At 25.6% G+C, this 21,703-nt stretch overlaps 3 protein-coding genes across 5 annotated transcripts in view; 1 reads left to right on the forward strand and 2 right to left on the reverse strand.

The window, feature by feature from the left end:
* LOC122854095 (serine/threonine-protein phosphatase 2A regulatory subunit B'' subunit beta-like) overlaps positions 1–3,565 on the forward strand; it is a 4,802-nt gene extending 1,237 nt beyond the window's left edge. Inside the window, 6 exon segments of the mRNA XM_044154507.1 lie at positions 7–290; positions 358–461; positions 527–1,099; positions 1,101–1,644; positions 1,717–1,799; positions 1,867–3,565. Of these exon segments, the coding sequence (XP_044010442.1) occupies positions 7–290; positions 358–461; positions 527–1,099; positions 1,101–1,644; positions 1,717–1,799; positions 1,867–2,050 (1,772 nt within the window). The 3' untranslated portion in view covers positions 2,051–3,565.
* A 921-nt stretch (positions 3,566–4,486) lies between these two features.
* On the reverse strand, positions 4,487–7,878 carry LOC122855947. Of its 2 annotated transcripts, none has more exons than XM_044157654.1 (5): positions 7,753–7,878; positions 6,431–6,609; positions 6,177–6,340; positions 5,525–5,693; positions 4,487–5,060 (listed from the first exon to the last, which is right to left on the reverse strand). In XM_044157654.1, exons 1-5 carry the CDS (start codon positions 7,774–7,776, stop codon positions 4,859–4,861), a joined length of 738 nt encoding a protein of 245 aa, XP_044013589.1. In that variant the 5' UTR covers positions 7,777–7,878; the 3' UTR covers positions 4,487–4,858. The 2 variants fall into 2 exon arrangements, with proteins under 2 accessions (XP_044013589.1, XP_044013590.1); XM_044157655.1 differs by lacking the exon at positions 7,753–7,878 and adding an exon at positions 6,710–6,730.
* A 707-nt stretch (positions 7,879–8,585) lies between these two features.
* On the reverse strand, positions 8,586–11,837 carry LOC122855909 (nucleolar protein dao-5-like). Of its 2 annotated transcripts, XM_044157598.1 has the most exons (4): positions 11,649–11,837; positions 10,082–11,323; positions 9,840–9,932; positions 8,586–8,914 (listed from the first exon to the last, which is right to left on the reverse strand). In XM_044157598.1, exons 1-4 carry the CDS (start codon positions 11,748–11,750, stop codon positions 8,756–8,758), a joined length of 1,596 nt encoding a protein of 531 aa, XP_044013533.1. In that variant the 5' UTR covers positions 11,751–11,837; the 3' UTR covers positions 8,586–8,755. The 2 variants fall into 2 exon arrangements, with proteins under 2 accessions (XP_044013533.1, XP_044013532.1); XM_044157597.1 differs by lacking the exon at positions 9,840–9,932 and having other exon boundaries at positions 8,887–9,599.
* Between the last annotated feature and the right edge of the window lie 9,866 nt (positions 11,838–21,703).

The following is a 21,703-nucleotide window of genomic DNA, read 5'->3' on the forward strand; positions in this document are numbered from 1 at the left end:
ACAAAGTACCACATCCTGGATTAACAAATCAACAAAAACAACATATTAGAGCTGCAGCAGCAGCAGCAGCTGCAAATGACACGACAAATTCATCATCAACAAATATTAATAATCCAGTAAGACCATTTTTAACACGTGGATCAGTTGCTGAAAGAGTACTTATATTTGAAAAATGTCCAAGTGATTTATTACTAGATAAACGTGGACCAAGACAATCATCAATTGGTACAAATAGATTAAATAATAATACTAATACAAATAATGATGTAAATAATACACAAAAATCACAGGTAAGTTATTTGGTTTAATTTATAATTAATTGATTAGTTTGATTGTTATTTATTTTATTTTTTGTAGTCTTATGTACGTGAGAGAATACTGCAGCAACAATCAAGAGCTCTGCCACCGCATACAACTCTTCAGAGACATGTTAAAGCCAATAAAAATGTTCGAATACCAAGGTAATAATAAAAAATATATAATAATAATAATTGATAAATAATAATTGTATTTATTTATTGTGTAGATTTTATTATCCGGGTGGTAAACCAACATCACTGTCACAACTTGAAGCAACAATATGTAAAATAACAAAAGCATTTGAAAGTTTACCAGGTTGTCGTTCAACAAAATCACAATTTAATATTATAACAAAAGCTTGTGATTTACCATTATACTGGAAGATACCATTATTTATGGCATGTGGTGGTGATAAAAATTCAACAATTGAATTAACAAATTTTTTGGATTATTGGAAAGAATTAAATAAAAATTCACATGATAAAGCTAGTAAATTTATAAATATAAATACACGTGGTAAAAGTGATAAATTATTACCAGAAGATCTTGTATGTTTAGTGCAAGATGTTGTTGAAACACATCCTGGTTTAACATTTTTAAAAGAAGCAACTGAATTTCATTCACGTTATGTACACACTGTTATTGCTAGAATTTTTTATTGTGTTAATCGTTGTTGGTCTGGTAAAATAAGTATAACTGAAATACGTAAATCAAATATACTTGATATTATTGATTTACTTGAACATGAAGAAGACATTAATCAAGTAACATCATACTTTAGTTATGAACATTTTTATGTTATGTAAATTTTGGGAACTTGATCGTGATCATGATTTATTAATTGATAAAATGGATTTAACACGTCATAATGATCATGCATTATCAACACGTTTAATTGAACGTGTATTTAGTGGTGCTGTAACACGTGGTGGTATTAATGGTGCACAACAACATTCAGATAAAATGAGTTATACTGAATTTGTATGGTTTTTATTATCTGAAGAAGATAAAAATCATCCAACAGCAATTGAATATTGGTTTAGATGTATGGATCTTGATGGTGATGGTTATTTATCAATGTATGAATTGGAATATTTTTATGAAGAGCAATTGGATCGTATGGAAGCAATTGGTATGGAAACATTACCATTTGAAGATTGTTTATGTCAAATGCTTGATATGATACATCCATCAATACCAAGAAAAATATCATTGAGTGATTTAAAAAAATGTAAAATGACATCAATATTTTTTGATACATTTTTTAATCTTGAAAAATATCTAGATCATGAACAAAGAGATCCATTTGCTTCAACAAGAGATCATGATGCTGATGGACATGAGGTAATTAATTCAATATAATTTATATTACTTAATTGTTTTTCTTTTTAATTTTATTTTGTTTATTTTTTATAGCTTTCTGATTGGGATCGTTTTGCTGCTGATGAGTATGAACTTCTAGTAGCTGAAGAAAGTGGAAATGATCAGAATGATCAAATGTATGTATTTATAAATTAAATTATTCTATTTATTTTTTATTTATAAATTTATTTTTTTATCTTGAAGGCTTTATGATCCTGGTATTGAAGATGATACATATCCACAAAATTTAGATGCCATTAAAAGTGACAAAGAAGCCAGCAAAACACGACAATGTTTTGCCAAAGATTATCCAGAAGATGGACGTCATGATAAATCACTAAACTTTGACAGTGGTGATAGTGATGATTACGCTGAAAGTGACAACTAATTTTCATTAAGATTAATAATCAACAAATAAGATATATCAACGTTAAACATTTAAAAAAATAATATTATTTTTTTTCTCATTTTGTTTATCCAAAGTATTAGTGTAGTGTAAATATATATATATTTTCATTTTTTCAATCAGTTTATTGGCATAATAAATGCCAAGTAAAAAAAAAGCTATTCTAAATTTGAAATTTTTCGCAAATCGTAACTATTAATTAAACAAAATTTAATTATTTATAACGAGTTAATTTGTTAGTTTTTTTTTTTTTAAATTTATTTAGTTTTATGAATTTTTTATTACAACATTTTTTCTACATTTTTTCAGTAATATCATACCTTTTTTTTTTTCGTAATAAATAATATGTAAAACTCAATTCTAGTCCGGCAATAAATGCGCACGCTAATTCGACTTTTTTTTTTCTTTTTATATTGACGAAAAATAATAATAAGAAAAGAAAAAATTATCAGCGAAAAAATAAAATACGTGATTGTCGAATTAATAATGATATATTTAAAAAAATATATATATTTAATATAACATTAATAATTAATATAGAAAAAAGAAAAAAAAAATTGAATATATTTGGAGGATCGTTGTGACAAACCACGGTAGCCGTAAATATATATCTATTATTAATTATAAATAATTATATTCGCAGTTTATTGTCTTTCCAAAGATGTAATTTTAATGGTAATTAATTATTATTACGTAATTAATTAATTATATAAACAAATGCTTGTTAATTAATTTGTTTTTTTAAGTAAACATGACAACGAGTTTAGTCTCTTTTGTTAATCAAAAATTAAAGTAATAATTTAATAATCACAATTATAGTAAAATAATTTATATAATTGTGATAATATTTTGTTGCATTTGATAATTTTTATTATTCATTAAAATTGTTATTTCATATTTATCAATTTATTATATATATTTCGATAGATTTATCAAATGTTCCCGAGTATCAATTTAAAAAAGGTGCTCAATATTTAATTTTTTTATTTCATTTCAATTTTAAAGTTTAAAAAAATTATATATCTATCAAAAGGCAATTAAACAGTTTAATATTTAACAAAAAAAAACATAAAATTCCTCCATAAATTTAAAAAAATAACAACAAAATAAAAAAAGGAAATTTTTTATTTTTAAAATTTAAAATTTCTATCAAATTGAGATTTAAATATTTCGAAAATTAAATGTTCAACTTTAAAATTTGTACTTTTTATTTAATTGTATATTTTTAGAATATACTTTAAACAATAATAATAATAATATTGATAAATTTCAAAGAGAAAAAAAAGAGTAAACACAAATAATTATTAAAAAAAATTCAGTGTATTTTGTTCGTACATAAAAAATTGTCAAATAATAATTTTGAAGGTCAAGTATGTATGTTTTTTTCATGCAAAACTGTGTTCGAACTAATTTAAGCTAGTCATACATAATATCTATGTCAGTGAAATTATTACAAACGATATATAATAATAATCTGAGAAAAAAAAAAAAACCACATAATACGTTTCACGAATAAATTTGTTTAGATCATTCCTCGTCGTAAATTAACATGTTTTTCAAAAGAAAAAAAAAATATACAAATATATTATTAATTATAAAAAAGTACACTTAAAATTATGTGTCATTGACATTTGATATTTATAATAATTAATAAATATATTTAATAATAATTATTATAAAAACAATTTGAATACAATAGTAAACATTGGCTTTATTTTATCGTCGATTAATTTACCTTAATTAACATTAATATCAATCAGAATTATTTTTTTAATATCAATCAACTATCAATACAATCATCTAGACAAAAAAAAAAATTCTCCTTAACATATCACTTTAATATTTATTTAACTATTTGAACAAAAAAATTATTCGAAAAAAAATTTCGATTTTTTTTTCTTTTTCGAAATGATAATTTTTCATGCTTTTTTTTTGAGAAAAAATTTAAAAAAATAAAATGATATTCAAGTTGTAAGGTGAATGATCTCTCTTTTGCAAAAGTTAACGGTTAATTTAAATAAATGTATAAGATTAATTTAAAATTTTCGAAATGATAATTAAATTTTGCTAAAAAAATTTATTATTTTGATAATTATTCATATTATCTAAGAATGATGGTTGATTTTTATAATGAAGATGATGACGATGAAGATGAAGATGATGGGTGTGGTCGAGAAAAAAAAAAACATCTTCTTGGTTTTTATAATTCAGGTCCGGTTTGTAAATAAAACTAAACAGGGCAATATAAAATATCAGCAAAAAAATAAGTGGTGTTACCAGCTCTACCACATTTAAAAAAAAAAAAAAAGGAAATATTATTTATTCATATTTTCCGCATCATTATAATATTCATTTTTTTTATTTTTAAATTGTTATTTTGTTTTTTATAAATAAAATATCATCGTATTGCTTTGATACTTTTTTTTTTTTTTTTTGTTCATTCATCGATCACTGATATTATCTTCACCGTTATTATTTATTCATGCTTGCTAACACAAATAATTTCGTGAGAAATTTGCCAGAAGAAATAATAGCATATTCTTTAGGTCAACAACCAGACATTTATCATTGATGAATGATGAGTTGATGACACAAAAAAGACGAGCATATTAATCATTTTTCTGAGTAAAAAAAATTATTAAAACACACACACAAAAAGTTCACTGGCTTGTTTGGAATGTTTTTAATTATTTAAAAAAATTATATCAACTAATTTTTGTTGTTTTTAATATTTATTATTGTTTAAATAATTTATTTTTTTAATTAATTTAGTTGTTTTTTTAATTAATTTCATGAAAGATTTGGGACTAGGGGAGTTTCCGGTGAATTATTTGATGAGGGTGATGAATTTTTTGGTTTACAAACACAACCACTTTCAACTAGTACATAGTCTTGACCAGTCAATGTTACTGGACCAAGTGGTATTACCAAAAATAAATAAGGCACATATGTTTGTGTACATTCACCACGTATCACATCACACGATTTGGATCTGCAAACAAATTAATTAAAAAAATTGTTAATTCAACTTTTTTTAGGAAGAAATTATCTACAAAAAAAATACGAGACTTTGTGAATGATCATTTAAATAAATCCAGTTTGTTATTTTAATTTAAAGTTTGAAAATTATTTTTAAAAAAGAGAAGGTAAAATATTTAAAAGGTGGATTTTTCTTTTTTTTCTGTTGAATGTCTACGTCAATTTTTTAAAGCTTTAAATAAATTAATATTTGCAACAAATGTTAAACAATTTAGGTAATTTATTGACTGTTAAATAAACAATTAATTTATCATTTTTCAAACTAAAAATTTTCAAAATATTTAATTTTAAAATTCAAGCTAAATGATAAAAATTTCTTTCAGCTAACAATGTCTATCCACCTTTTAAATTTCAACAAAATAATATAAAAATAATGTCAATTGATGCTATTAAATAATAATAAAAACAACAACATACTCGCAAACTTCAAAGACAACTTGTTGCAGTAGGTCAGGAAACTTTTGAACAATTGTTACTGGTTGTCCGCTAGTCAAGCTGACCCCATACATTGGTGCTGTTGTGTTGTAGCGGGTTTTGCAAAGTCGAGCTGGTGATCCGCATGTCTCCTTTGAACTGTAACTACGACCTAAAAAAAAAAATTTTAAAAAAATAATAAATAATAACATGTACTCAATGTCATTACTCATTAGTTATTCACTCAATGAGACAGCAACAGTTAGTTTTCAATTTTCAACATAATAAATTATAAATATTTTTAAATATATTTAACAACTACTTCAACTTTAACAACAACTGTACCATTCAATTATTATTTATTATTTTTAAAACAATTATTGGCATGTGTATATTTTAAAATAATATCAATCTTTTCTTATTTATATTTTTTTTCATTTACAAATCAACAATACCGTTATAAAATGTATATATATTTTTTATATCCAAGTTGTTAGTGTAAGATAATAACTGTATTACTAGCTTCTATCATGGATCCAACAATTTAACAAGAATTTACAACAAATAATCTTTATTATTTGGCAATACCGTTATGTTTTTAAAATTTAATAATAATATATTATTTTTAAAATAATTATTACAATTTAAAACTTACTGTTTCTTGTATTTGATATTGTAACTTCGCCTTTTGATATTTGGTAGTTATGAAGAAGTGTTTTTCTCGTTGATTCTGGATCATTTATTCTTTGATTATTATGAGAACGTGCTGTTCTACTATTACCTCCCCATAAATTTTTAAAACTTCTCGTAATAGCTGCTCTAAAAAATTTAAAAACCATCAAACATTTATTAATTTTTTCAATGTATTTTTTAATTTATGCAAATGTGGTGGGTATTATTTAAACTTACGATGGATATTGCATGTTATTGGGTCCAATGCAATCAGGTGAATCTGTCATAGCATCACCCCATACATATTTAAGATCCAAACCATTACCCGCACATTTTTTACTACCAACTGTTGTTTGTGTTAATACAAAAATAATTATAATAATACCAAGAAATATTGTTGTCGAATGACTCTGCATCTAGAAAAAAAAATAATTAAAAATATAGTTTTAATAAACATCCTGAGATAGTTGGAGTCTTGGAGATCATTGAAGATTAAAAATTATTTTAGATGATTACATTAACTGTTATGCTTGATTACAAAATACTGGCTTGATTTTTTTTTTTTGAATAATTTATATGGAATTTAGCTTGGTGATGTCACGTGTGTATTAATCCATGTATATTATTTTATAAAAATATATGTAGGTTTTAAAGTAAAACGACTAACGGTACGACCTTCGGTTCGTCATCTTGACTCAAAGGCAACGGGTCATTCGTTTCCTCCTAACGGTATGTCGACAAAATTCATCATCAAAAATTCTTTTTAATATTTTTTAAATAAATTATAAATTGTATCAATTTTATTAATTGTTTAAAAATTTTTTTAAACTTTATTTTTAAATGATTATTATTAATATTATAAACTTGCAAAATTATAAGATCGAAATTTTTTTTTTTTCTATTTTAAATACTAGTCGAAAAAAAAAAATATCAAATCGAAATTTATTTCATTTATATTTATTGCTTTTCGATATAGTAATTCAACTGCAAAAAAATTTTTTAAAAAGAAATTTTTTTTCCCTCATTTTAAGCATATAAATTTGTGGTGGAAAAAAAATTATTCAAATAATTTCGATCGAAATATTTTCGAAATGAAATTTAAATTTTTTTAAATTTCAAGAAAAAAAAATATAAAATTACATAAATTTTTATTTTCTAATATTTAAAAATTGAAATATATATTTTTTTCTCAAAATTAATTATCAAATTATGGAAATTTCTAAGGGTTTTTTTCCTTTTTTGTTCGAATTATTATTATTGACAGAGGATGCAGGTGCAAAAGATGCGTTTGAAAAGATAAAATATATATTTTTCATTTCTCCATATAAAAAGGGTCCAGTGAGTTTTTATTATTTTTTTTTTTTTAATCTTGAAACGTCTACCTATATTTCATTCATTGCCCCGCATTCCAAGAACCCCAAAATCATGTCTGCATCTCAAAAAAATAGGGGTTTATTATAAATCCTCTCAAATGAAAAAAAGCAAAATAAAAAAAAATCTAAATTACTAGTAAAATAAATTTCTAATTTTTTAAAATAAATTTGTAATAAATTACTTACCCTTTTTTGTTGCATTTTAATCATCTTGTTTGTAAAAATAAATACCAGATAAATTTAAAAATAAAAAAACCAACTTTTTTTCTTTCTTAAATAAAATAAAAAGTTTTTACAATTACAAATTCAAAAAAAAACAATATAAATACTGTAGCAATAAATTAAAAATATTCAAAATAAAAAAAAAAAAGTTTAATTAATTAAAATAATAAATAAATAAATAAAATAAATTCACAAAAGTGGGTACATGACACTGAGATGATATTAAATATTTGTTTGAGGTCGAGCACCTCCGTCCGCACAGATGGATGCTCAGAGGTTGACTACTGTGGAAACTTGGTGTGTTTGTAAGAAAGAGGGATACTACACTCTTTTTCTGGTTTCATTATTGTGGCTAACGAGGTGGAAACAGAGGACAGGATAGCAAGCAATCCAAACGAATAAAAATGGAATAAAACAGAGCAAATAAAATAAATAAAATACTCAAGAAAACAAGCTATAAAATTATTCCAACTCAACAAAAAACTATTTAAAATAAATAGACAATAAATAAACAAATTGTTATTATTTTGTAATAATTATATTTTTATTGTTATATTTCATTCATTCATTTTTTTTTTTTTTTCTAAATCATTTTCGTGCATTAAAAAAAAAAAATGCACCAGGATGTTCACAAATCATACTTATTACAATAGTCACAGTAATAATAATTATAAAAATTATTAATTCGTCAAATTTCTTTTTTGTTTTTTTTTTTTTTCAATTAAGGACAATTATTATTAATAGATAATTTATAAATTTAAAAAAAAAAAAAAAAACAAATTAACGTGTAAATCAAGTCAAAATTATATAATTTGTTTTTTTTTTTTTTTTCTTTCTTTTCTCTCATACAATTGATTTTAGTTGTGATAAAATCAAACATGTAATTAGTTGTAAAACAAAAAAAAAAAAAAATGTTTTTTTTTGTTTTTTGTAAATGAGGTGTTGATTGGTAATGTACAGTTATAAATTAGTCGCAAAATTTAATGGAATTAACAGATACTGAATCAATTTGTCCACCTTTATAACTACCACGTTTTTTTTTAGTTTTTTCATGTCTAAATGATTTACCTCTGGTGTGTTTTAAATCCAAATTTGCTCTTTCACCCCAAGAACCTCTAGCTCCTCTCTGTATTATAATTAAACAATTAAAAAATATAATTATTATTAAATATATTTAAAATTATAACATTGAAATACTAATAGTGATGAAAATGTTGGTTTCAAATCCAGAGGTGTTTTTCTTATAGAGAAAGACATTTAACCAACAATTATTTATTTTCAAAAATGAACAAAAAAAAAAAAGAAAAAAAAAAAAGATCCTATGATTAATTAATTAATTAATTGATTGATAATTTTGTCTATTCGTCAAATGTAATTTTTTTGTTTTGTGGTGCTGCATCAATTGAGCCAATTGAATTTCTATTTCCATTGAATGAATTTCTGTTGTTAAAATTTCCACCTCCACGTTTGTCATTACCACCGAATGAACTTCTGTTATTATCAAATCCACCACGTCCACGTCCTCCACGTCCGCCACGGAAGCCACCACGATCACCACCACCACCACCACCATTGCGATCACCAAAGCTACCACGATCACCACCATTGCGATCGCCAAAGCTTCCACGATCACCACCACCACCTCTACCACCAAATCCACCTCTTCCTCCACGTCCTCTACCACCAAAACCTCCACGATCACCACCTCCTCTACCACCAAAACCACCTCTTCCTCCACGTGAATTACCTCCACGTCCCCCTCTATTACCACCATCATGTTTTTTGAAACCATTTTCATTTTCTTCAGCAGGCTGTAACAAAAATAACAGGTCAAAATACGCTTTAGTACAATCATGGAAGCTGATTATTATTTAACAATTATAAATAGGCAAAAGTATTTTTATTTATTATTAATTATTTGGTATTCATAACACCTTCAACAATATAATGCTATTATAAAAACAACATGGAATTAATATTTTCAACTTCCACTATGACCTGCGAATGACCTGCCATTTTTGAAACTGTAAATTTTAATTATTTATTTTTACCTTAGCTTCAAATGAATTATTACACAACTCAGCTTTTATTGGCTCGATCTCTTCATCCCTTACTCGTCGAAATGGCGAATTTTTTGGTGTTGACTATGAAAATATTTTTTTATGATTTTAATTTTGAATTTAAATAAATAAATACTTTTGCCTATTTTTTTTTTTTCTTATAATTAAGGATTTGCCATAATTGATAAAAAAATAAAAAATGTTAAATAAAGATGAAGCATGATTTAGCTTACCTTGTCACCATTGAAGCCACCTTTTACAAAATTGTCATAATTATTTTTAGCAACTTTGTTTGGTGTTGCTTCAGCTGCAATTTCATCTGCATCCTCTTCACGTTTTCTTTTTTCAGCTGGTTTTGGTTTGGCTGGTTCTTCATCTTCATCGTCATCATCATCATCTGATGATGATGATTCTTCAGTTTTTTTAGCAACAGCAGCTTTAACTGGTGTTTTGGCTTTTGGTTTTTCTTCTTCATCACTATCATCAGATGAATCTTCACTTGATTCTTCTTTTTTAGCTGCTACATTATTTGTTTTTGCAACTGGTTTTTTAGCTGGTTTTTCTTCTTCATCAGATGAATCTTCACTTGATGATGAATCAGCTTTTTTAGCTGCTGGAACAGCTGCTTTAGCTTTTTGTGGTGGTTTTGTAACATCTTCATCTTCTGAGTCACTTGAATCACTTGAGCTATCTTTTTTCTTGGCTGGTACAGCAGCTGGTTTTTTTTCTTCTTCATCAGATGAATCTTCACTTGATGATGATTCAGCTTTTTTAGCAACTGGTGCTTTTTTTGCTGGTGTAGCAGCTGGTTTTTTTGCTTCTTCTTCATCTGATGAATCGTCACTTGATGATGATTCAGCTTTTTTAGCAACAACTGCTGCTTTTTTAGCTGGTGTAGCAGCTGGTTTTTTAGCTTCTTCTTCATCAGATGAATCTTCACTTGATGATGATTCAGCTTTTTTAGCTGCTGGTGCAGCAGCAACTACTTTTTTAGCAGCTGGTTTTTTTTCTTCCTCTTCATCAGATGAATCTTCACTTGATGATGAATCTGCTTTTTTAGCAACAACTGCTGCTTTTTTAGCTGGTGCTGCAACTGCTTTTTTTGCTGGTGCAACTGGTTTTTTTTCTTCTTCTTCATCAGATGAATCTTCACTTGATGATTCAGCTTTTTTAGCAACAACTGGTGCTTTTTTGGCTGGAGCAGCAGCAACTACTTTTTTAGCAACTGGTTTTTTTGCTTCTTCTTCATCAGATGAATCGTCACTTGATGATGATTCAGCTTTTTTTGTTGGAACAACTTTAGCTGGTGCTGGTGCAGCTTTTGTTTTTTGTGCTGGTTTTTCATCTTCACTGCTATCATCAGAACTTGAATCTGACTTTTTACCATTTGCTTTAATTAATAACTTTTTTGGTGTTGTTTTTTGCCATTGTTGAAATATTTCTAATAATGTTGGTGAACCTTTTGGCAATGCTGGCTGTAATTAAAATAATTGAGCAATTAATTTTCAACTTGTTTAACAAAATAAAGTTTGGTTAGGATGACCACGAACACGTGAAGTATAAACAAAATTAAAATTAATTTTAATTAAATTATAAACATTATCAAACACATGATTTTGCATTAATTAAATTAATAATTATTATTGTTGATAAAATTAACATGGTATTGCAGGTGTAAATGAGTATAAATGTAAATTATTAAACAATGAGTAAATATAATTCACACACGTGGGCAATGGCGATGCACCGGTGTTCATTTTTCATCGGCGATAATTTAATTAATTAAATATTGGTACTTACGGATTTTGTTTTAGTTTGAAATACTTTTGCTAATGAAGCATCAACTTTTAATAAACTATTGTGAATAAGTGCAGCAACTGTTAATTCGTCGGTGGATGCCATGATCAACGCGGGTAATTAAACTTATTTTTTTTTCTTTTTTTTATTTTTGGAGCTCCGCGTGTGCTCGTGTGTGTGAATGGATGGCTTGGTGATGTTTTTTTTTCTCTCTTTTTTTCTCCCTGTCGGGCGATGGTAGCGCACACAATTGTGAACCAAAATTGTCGGTAAAAAAGAATTCATTCTTGGTGATGACAAATGGCCGCTGTTTGAATTTAAAATTTAATATTTTTTTACTTTTTCTTGGTGTGAATTAATTTATTTCTGTATATATATATATAGCTCCTGAGATTTTTTTATTCTAAATTGTTTAAAATTTTTTTCTCTATTACTGAGGAAATTTTCGAGACAATTTTTCGTTGCATTTATTAACTAAAAAAAAAAATTAAATTGAAATCGTGGAAATGACTCTATATAGTGTTAGTTGGCTTGTTAAATTTATAATTTAGAAAAAAAATATTTTTCCCGTAATTTTTTGTACACAAATTATTGAGGAACCTTCCTTCTATTATCCTGTAAATTTTTAAAGGAATTCTTCGAACCGTTTATTTTCTAGAAAAAAAATAAGTTCGGAATCGTGAAAATGACATAGTGCATTTAGTGCTGCTTGGCTTATTAAATTTATATCTTCACAAAAAAAAAATATTTCTCGAAACTTTTTATACCTAAATTATTTAAAATTTTTCTCTCTATTATCTTGTAAATTTTTAGAACAATTCTTCGAACCGTTTAATTACTAGAAAAAAAATAACATTGAAATCGAGAAAATATCATAATGCATAAAGTGGATTTGAATTGTTTAATTTTTAATTTTCGAAAAAATTATTTCACCCAGGATATTTTGTACTTGAATTATTGAGAAACCTTCCCTCTATGATTTTGTAAATTTTTAAGACAATTCTTCGAACCGTTTAATTACTGGAAAAAAAATAACATCGAAATTCTTTGACTAAGTAAGTTTTGGCAAGTATATATATTTTAAAAATAAATATCTAGCAAATGCGTCAGAAAAAAAAACAAAAAAAAAAATATGTCATGTTTTTAATTTAAATTTACCTTTCTAGATTAAATCGTAGAGCATAGAAATATTTTTTAGCATGAACTCTTATCTAAGAAGATTATAATTAGATTATTTTTTTGTAGCTTATTAACATAATAATAAAAATATTATTTATTTTTCTGTTCAACAAGGGTACTCACTAGAATCATAGATCTATGTTTACAATTTGCAATATTTATTTTTTTCTACTGCTTCCAGGAATAATTTGGCTATTGATTTTATATTTCAAGTGTACCACTGTTTTTATCGCCAGTCAAATCTAGAATCAATAGAAAAAATAATAAAACTTTGTTAGCAAGGGCAGTTGCAATATTTTAAATAAATTAAATTAAATAATATATTCAATACTTATATGTATCTGCATGCAGGACAGAAACAAAGTCGTCACCAAGGATATTGTCAGTTGTCGGTCAAAGCTGAAAAAGAAAACATGTTGTCAAAATGAAACTAAAAATACGGCCGATGCATTTATTTGTATTAATTATTTTTGTATCATTGATTTCTGCAAATTACATCAATGATCATTTAAAAAATTTAACTAATGTAAATGCTCGAGTTGATGCTGCAGCTATTGATACAATTAAATTTTGTTTTTCAAATGAGGCAAAATATGGAACAGTCTTTGTTGGTGATGCTGAAAATTTTAACATTGATTTACTCATGAATTATGGACCAGTTATTATTTTTGACAATAAATCAATAACAGCTGATGATAAATTATTGAATAAAAATTACAAATTAAATATTTTCATTGTAACACTTGAGCCTGATTTTGAAATTAATATTCAACAATTGAAGAAATCACCATGGTGGAATCACGAAGGATTTTTTATCATCATTAACAATGGCTTATCTGCAAATACAACAAAATGCAAAGGTGCTAGAAATATTTTACAAAAAGCTTGGAAGGCAGATATTTTACGAGGAATATTTATTTGTACTGGTGGTGAAAATAATCGTGTTAATTTTTACACATTTAATCCATTTACAAATAGAGCTGCACCGTCTTTTTGGAAAAAATCAAGATATGTTAAAAAAAAAAGTACACAAGATCAATGGACTCTTTATCGTCGACAATACAATCCAAGTGAGTATAACAAATATAATTAATATATTCGCAATTGAGAATACTATTAACATTATTTTTTTTATTTTTACTTTTTAGAGTTATTAAACTGCAAGTCTCTTGATTACGACAAAACTCGTCATTTGGATGGATATCAAGGAATAAAAGCGGCTTTTAGTGGTATTTATTTGCATGAAGAACACAAAGAATTTATTACATTTTTGTATCAACAGCTAAATGTAACGCTATCATATTTAAAAATGGACGAAAATTTAAATATCGATGGTCAAGGAGTAACAAACACCTATATAGGAAATTTATTAGGCAACGGTTCAATTGATGTAGGTCTACAAGTACTACCGAGAATTTACATGAGAGATATTTTAATTTCCGATATAATTAATCCGTCTGGTTTTACTTTTATAAGTCAAAATCGAGGTAAAAAAGATATGTTTGATCAAATTTACGAATTATTTGGTTGGCGATTAATTTTGATTATGTTATTTTTTTCGGCAACAACGGTTTTAATGTTTAAAATTTCTATGAAAATGGATATTGATCTTGCAATTTTCGAAATAATTAGAATGTGGGGCAATGCAAGTTTTTTAAAAAAACCAACTGATGCACCATCGAGAATTTATTTATTTGGTATTTTATTGTTAGCTCTAATTTTGTGCTCAGTTTTTCAAGGTAAAATTCTCGGTTTTCAATTAAATCCAAATTCCGAAAAAAATATTGACACCATGGAAAATTTAATTGAAAAATTCAAGAATTACAAAATTTACGGAACACAAATGTCACTTAATTTTTTGGATGAAAAGTTGACTGACCGATTTATATTAGTAAAACATGTTGATTCTTGTGTTGAACACGTTCTTAATGATTCATCAAGTGTTTGTGCGCATGGAGTTTTATTGTTAAGAGATAAAGCCTTACAATATCCACAATTGTATTTAGCAAAAGAGCCATTTATTCAAACGTATCTTGTATTGGCGGTGCAAAAAAATTGGCCTCTAAAAAAACGTATTAATGATATTATAAAAAAATATTTTGAGCATGAACTAATGAAATATAAATTATTGCTCGCAAATAAAATACGAAATAATAATGGTACATCTGATGAACCAAGACCACTAAAACGTCAACATATATATTTTGCACTTAAATTTTTAGCAACAGGATTGACTGCTGGATTTTTTATTTTTATTATTGAACTATTTTGGCATGAAAGAACAAGATCAATCATTTCACAAATGTCAATTCATCATTTTATTAAAAACATGAAAAGAAAGCTAAAAATATGAGGACTTGCTTGAATTGATATTAGAAATTATTATAATAAATATATTTGAGTGACTTAAACAATAGATCAATGCGTATTTTAATTTTAGTGTGTATCTAAAAATTGTATATTCAATGTAATAATTAATTCACTTCAGTAATTAATCATTTTGTTCATTAAAAGCACAAAGATAAAAAAAAAAAATTGTTATTCTTAGTAGAATTAAATATAAATAAAAAGTATTTTCATAGTGATAATTTTTTTTCTTCTTGATAAAAATTAATTAGCTATAAAAAAATGTTGATTGAAATATTTCTAATTTTTTTCTTAATAATGAAAAAAATCACAATTCTTCTTTGTGTTTCTCTTCTAGAAAAAAAAAAAAAAAAATATACTTATCATGTTTTCAATTAAAATTTATTTTTCACATTAAATCATAGACACTAAATATTCCATTTTTTAGTATGATGTCTAGACATAAGCTTATCTAAGAAGATGATAATTAGATTTTTTTTTGTTTGTAAATTATTGACATATAATAATAAAAATGATATTTATTTTTCTATTCAACAAGAGTTCTCACTAGAATCATAGATTTATGTTTATTATGAAGTAAAAATAATAGACAATTTGCAGTATTCATTTTTTTCTACTGCTTGTAAAAATAATTTCATTATTGATTTTATTTCAAGTGTTTTTATCACAAGTTGAATCTATAGAATAAATCTATGCTATATAGCATAAGTATATAATAAAACTATTTCACTAAGTGCATTGGTAATTTTTTATATTAAAAATTGAATATTTAATAGTTATACGCCTGCATGCAAGGCGTAATGCAAATAAAGCCATTAGCTAGGACATTATTTTCAGTTGTCGGTTCAAGCTGAACATAAAAACACACAGTGAAAATGAAATTAAGAGTTCGAATAAAATCATTTGTATTTATTATTTTTGTATCATTAATTTCTGCAAATTACATCAATGATCATTTAAAAAGTTTAACTAATGTAAATGCTCGAGTTGATGCTGCAGCTATTGATACAATTAAATTTTGTTTTTCAAATGAGGCAAAATATGGAACAGTCTTTGTTGGTGATGCTGAAAATTTTAACATTGATTTACTCATGAATTATGGACCAGTTATTATTTTTGACAATAAATCAATAACAGCTGATGATAAATTATTGGATAAAAATTACAAATTAAATATTTTCATTGTAACACTTGAGCCTGATTTTGAAATTAATATTCAACAATTGAAGAAATCACCATGGTGGAATCACGAAGGATTTTTTATCATCATTGACAATGGCCTATCAAATACAACAAAGTGTAAGGATGCAAGAAATATTTTACAAAAAGCTTGGAAAATTGATATTTTACGAGGAATATTTATTTGCACTGATGGTGTGAATGATGGTGTTAATTTTTACACATTTAATCCATTTACAAGTAGAGCTGGACCATCTTTTTGGAAAAAATCAAGATATGACAACAAGAAAGGTGCAGAAGATGAATGGACTTTTTATCATCGACAATACAATCCAAGTGAGTAACAAATAAAATTTATATATTTAATTGATAATTTTATAAACATTTTTTTAATTTTAGAATTATTAAAGTGCAAGTCTCTTGATTACGACAAAACTCGTCATTTAGATGGATATCAAGGAATAAAAGCGGCTTTTAGTGGCATTTATGCACATGAAGAACACAAAGCATTTATTACATTTTTGTATGAACAACTAAATGTAACATTATCATGTTTAAACACGGACGAACACTTAGATATCGATGGTCAAGGAGTAACAAACACCAAATTAGGAAATTTATTAGTCAACGGTTCAATTGATATAAGGCTATTTTTACTACCAAGAGTCTACATGAAAGATATTATAGCTTCGGATATAATTTTTTCAGGTGGTTTAAGTTTTATAAGTCAAGATCGAGGTAAAAAAGATATGTTTGATCAAATTTACGAATTATTTGGCTGGCGATTAATTTTGATTATGTTATTTTTTTCCGCCACAACTGTTTTAATGTTTAAAATTTCTATGAAACTGAATATTGATCTTGGAATATTAGAAATAGTTAGAATGTGGGGCAATGCCGGTTTTTCAAAACCACCAATTGATTTACCATCAAGAATTTATTTATTTGGCATTTTCTTTCTAGCTCTAATTTTGTGTTCAGTTTTTCAAGGTAAAATTCTCGGTTTTCAGTTAAATCCAAATTCCGAAAAAAATATTGATACCATGGAAGATTTAATTGTAAAATTTAAAAATCACAAAATTTACGGAACAAAATTGTCACTCAATTTTTTGGATGAAAAGTTGATTAATCGGTTTGTACCAATAAAAAATGTTGATTCTTGTGTTGAAAACGTTCTTAATGATTCATCAAGTGTTTGTGTGTATACAATGTTACCATTACGAGATAAAGCCTTACAATATCCACAATTGTATTTAGCAAAAGAGCCATTTATTAAAGTGTATGCAGTTATGGCAATGCGAAAAAATTGGCCTCTTACAAAGCGTGTTAATGATATTATAAAAAAATATAAGGAGCATGACCTAATGAAATATAAATTATTGCTCGTAAATAAAATACGAAATAATAATGGTACATCTGATAAACCAAGACCACTAAAACGTCAGCATATAAATTTTGCACTTAAATTTTTAGCAACCGGCTTGACTGCTGGATTTTTTATTTTTATTATTGAATTATTTTGGCATGAAAGAACAAGATCAATCATTTCACAAATGTCAATTCATCATTTTATTAAAAACATGAAAAGAAAGCTAAGAATATAAAGACTACGTTTAATTAGTATTTGAAATTATTATAATAATATATATATATGAGTGACTTAAACAATAGATCAATGTGTATTTTAATTTTAGTGTGTATTTAAAAATTGTATATTCAATGTAATAATAATTATTGATAAAAAGTATCACAGTAATAATTTTGTTTTTCCTCTTTACAAAAATCAATAAATGATATAAAAATATTCACTTGAGTACTTGAAGTTACTTATTCATTTTTGAATGTTACTGAAAAAAATTAAATTATTTCATTCTGTTTTAAATATAAAATAGTTGCAGAGATATATCGCCATTATATTTTCATCATCATTTATTTTATCATTAATTAAAAAATTATAAATAGAAATTTGAAAAAAAAAAAAACAAATATCCCAAATAAATATCAATAAAAATATTCTGACAAATTTGTATTTAAAAAAAAATTTTTTATATAATTATTATATTAAGTAATGCCACATTTATTATTATAACCAAATTATTTTTTTTTTTATTTTCATTCTTGTTGTTTGTTTGTTTATTTGTTTTAATAATTACAAATTTCGTTGATCAGCATTATTGGAATTGGCATTATCTTGTCCTTTATTTAATTCAGAAATACATGTCCATTGTCCTTCTGAATTTTCACGCCACAATGATACTTTATTATCACCACCACTAACTGCTAAAATTCTACCAGTCAATGACCAGCTTACATTCCATATAACTTCATCAAATAATTGAAAATTTTTGAATAAAATAACACTTATCAAATTATTTCAAAAACATTAATATAATAATTGTAAAAAAAAAAAAAAAAAAGAAGTATATCCAAATAATATTATACTAAATAACTATTAATAATATTAATAATAAAAAAAAAAACATAACTTTATATTTAATAATATTTATAACTTCTTGAAGATCTCAAAATAAAATATATAATAATTCTCTTTTTTTTTTTTTTGTTCTTTTGGATGTATCTTCGGTTCTTCCCTGGTGAAAATATTTCTCCGCGATTTCTCCTGAATTTCTTCGCAATTACTCCGCGATTACTCCGAATTTCTCCCAAATTGACCCATGCGGAGAAATGGGTGGAAAAATTGTCTCCTCGTCGTTGATTTCGGAAGAATTTCTCTGCGGTCAAATTATTTTTTAAATAATTAGCAAAAATCCAGCATTGATCTCATGTCAGAGTAATTTCTCCGGCATTGATCTTATACTCTTAGATTCCTGTAAATATTGTTGATTCAGCTTATGAATATATAATGATGATCATGTTGAACCACTCATCACTGAGACAAATGACAATGAATCAGTAACACCATCAATTGATCCAAATAAACGTGTTGATCCAGATATTGATCAAGCTGAAGATTCGAATGATATTGATCGTCCAACTACAAATCCAACTAAAAAACCACCTAAAAAAAAAAGAATTATTTGATAAGCAAATGCTGACCAGGCTGAAAAAAACTACGCAACGTCGAAAAGAGTTGATACCAACAGAACTAAAAATGTAGATGATTGGAGAATGACAGTTGATGTGTTATCTAAAAAATGCGCTTTAGATAATTCATAGCATGTATTGATATGCGGCATGCGACAAGAAAAATATTCAACTACAATGATGCTTCATAAAGTTCCAATATACACTGAAAATATAAACAAATGATAACATCCCTGGTGAAAATATTTGTCCGAATAGATATGGTGAGATCCGTACAGATCTGCCCAGGTCTGAGAAATTTTGCTATAGTTCGGTTAGTACGCGTAGACCCAAAGAGACCTGTCTGGATACTTTTAGATCACGCAGTGTCGGGGATCTAGCCTGATCTAGCAAAACAGATCCAAACAGATCCAAACAGACCCCGAAAATTTTTTCCCGGGGAATTTTTCCGAATTTCTCCGCGATTACTCGGAATTTCTCCGAAATTGACCCATGCGGAGAAATGAGTGGAAAAATTTTCTCCTCGTCGTTGATTCCGAAAGAATTTCTCCGTGGTAAAATTATTTTTTCACATATGTTTCTCCGCATGTGTTTTTCTCGCGGAAAAATATTTCCGAAAGTTCCCTTACTCAAGTTGATTCGGAGAAACGACGAAAAAATTTTTCCTCGTCGTTGATTTTATATATATAAAAAAAAACTCTGACACTTATTCTTAATTTTTATATCCAAGAGCAACTTATTTTTTTTCCTTTTCAATAAACAAAAATCAAAATATGTGAAATAAAAAATATGAATAAAAAAAATTATGTGGTTATATCTTACGATAGTTTGTAAATTTGATTTTGTAATTTTGAAAGATTATTGGTAGCATATGCTAAGTTTTAAATTAAATTTATATATACAATAAATGATGTACCATTTTGTCTTGATAAACAATTGAAATTTGAAATAAAAATAACTAAATTTTTGATAGATGTATAATTGTATTGTATATATACAATACAACAGTTATAACTATTATATAAATAACAATATAAATATCTATATAAATAAAATTTGGTAATCAAAAAACTAAATAAATAATAAATGTATTGCACAAATAACGATAATAATAAAATTATTCATCATTAATTATAATAATTTTTAGAAAATAAGTATAATATAAAATTCAGCTTATACAGAAAATTAATCGATTTGTAATTGATAATAATATATAATTTAAATAATAAAAAAAATAGAATCCTGATGGATAAATAAATAATATGTACAATATATTTTTCATCAGAAAAACAACATTCACCTGCAATTTTCACCTGAAAAGTAAACAATAGTTTCATAGTTTACAATTCTTTTGTCTATGATTAAAAAGAATAATTATTTTTTCCTAGAAAATAAAAGAAAAACATAAAATATTTACTATATACACATATAGATACATCCAACAATTTTCAGAAAAATAAATAATTAATAATAAATAACTTTTATTAAATTAACTCAAGTAATATTACATTATTGTTGATAATAATAATTCATTTCACAACATAAATTAGCCTGTTACTTTAAAACAAAAAAAAAACCCTATCAGCATTTAAAATCATTATTTTTTATTTTTATTGTTGAACTATTTTGGCATGACAGAATAAGATCAATCATTTTACAAATGTCAATTCATAATTTTATTAGAAACATAAAAAGAAAGCTAAAAATATAAAGACTCGCTTTAATGAATATTTTAAATTTCCATAATAAATATACTCATATAATAAATGTAAATGAGTGTCATAATCAATAGATTAATGCGTGTTCAATTTTACTGTGTATTTTAAAATTGTGTATATTCAATGTAATAATTAATTCACATAGTAATTAATTATTTCCTTATATTAAAAGCATGAAGATAATAAATTAATAAAAACTGTTGATGTTAGTAGAATTGCATATTAACTAAAAGTATTTTCGTAGTGACACTTATTTTTTCCTTTTGATACAAAAATCAATATTGAATAACAAAAATAGTAAGTGCATATGCAGTTTTTTATATAGCAATTAAAATAATTAATACTCACGTGTCCATGCAAAGCATAATATACAAACCAAATCGTCACCAACGACATTCTCAGTTGCAGCTATAGTCAATTGACTTTAAAGGGACGAAGAAGAACACGTTGTGAAAATGAAACTAAAAATACGGCCGATGCAATTATTTGTATCAATTATTTTTGTGTCATTAATTTCTGCAAATTACATTTCTGATCATTTAAAAAATTTAACTAATGTAAATGCTCGAG

The sequence above is a fragment of the Aphidius gifuensis genome, linkage group LG4, assembly GCF_014905175.1.
Source record: "Aphidius gifuensis isolate YNYX2018 linkage group LG4, ASM1490517v1, whole genome shotgun sequence".
NCBI lineage: Eukaryota > Metazoa > Arthropoda > Insecta > Hymenoptera > Braconidae > Aphidius > Aphidius gifuensis.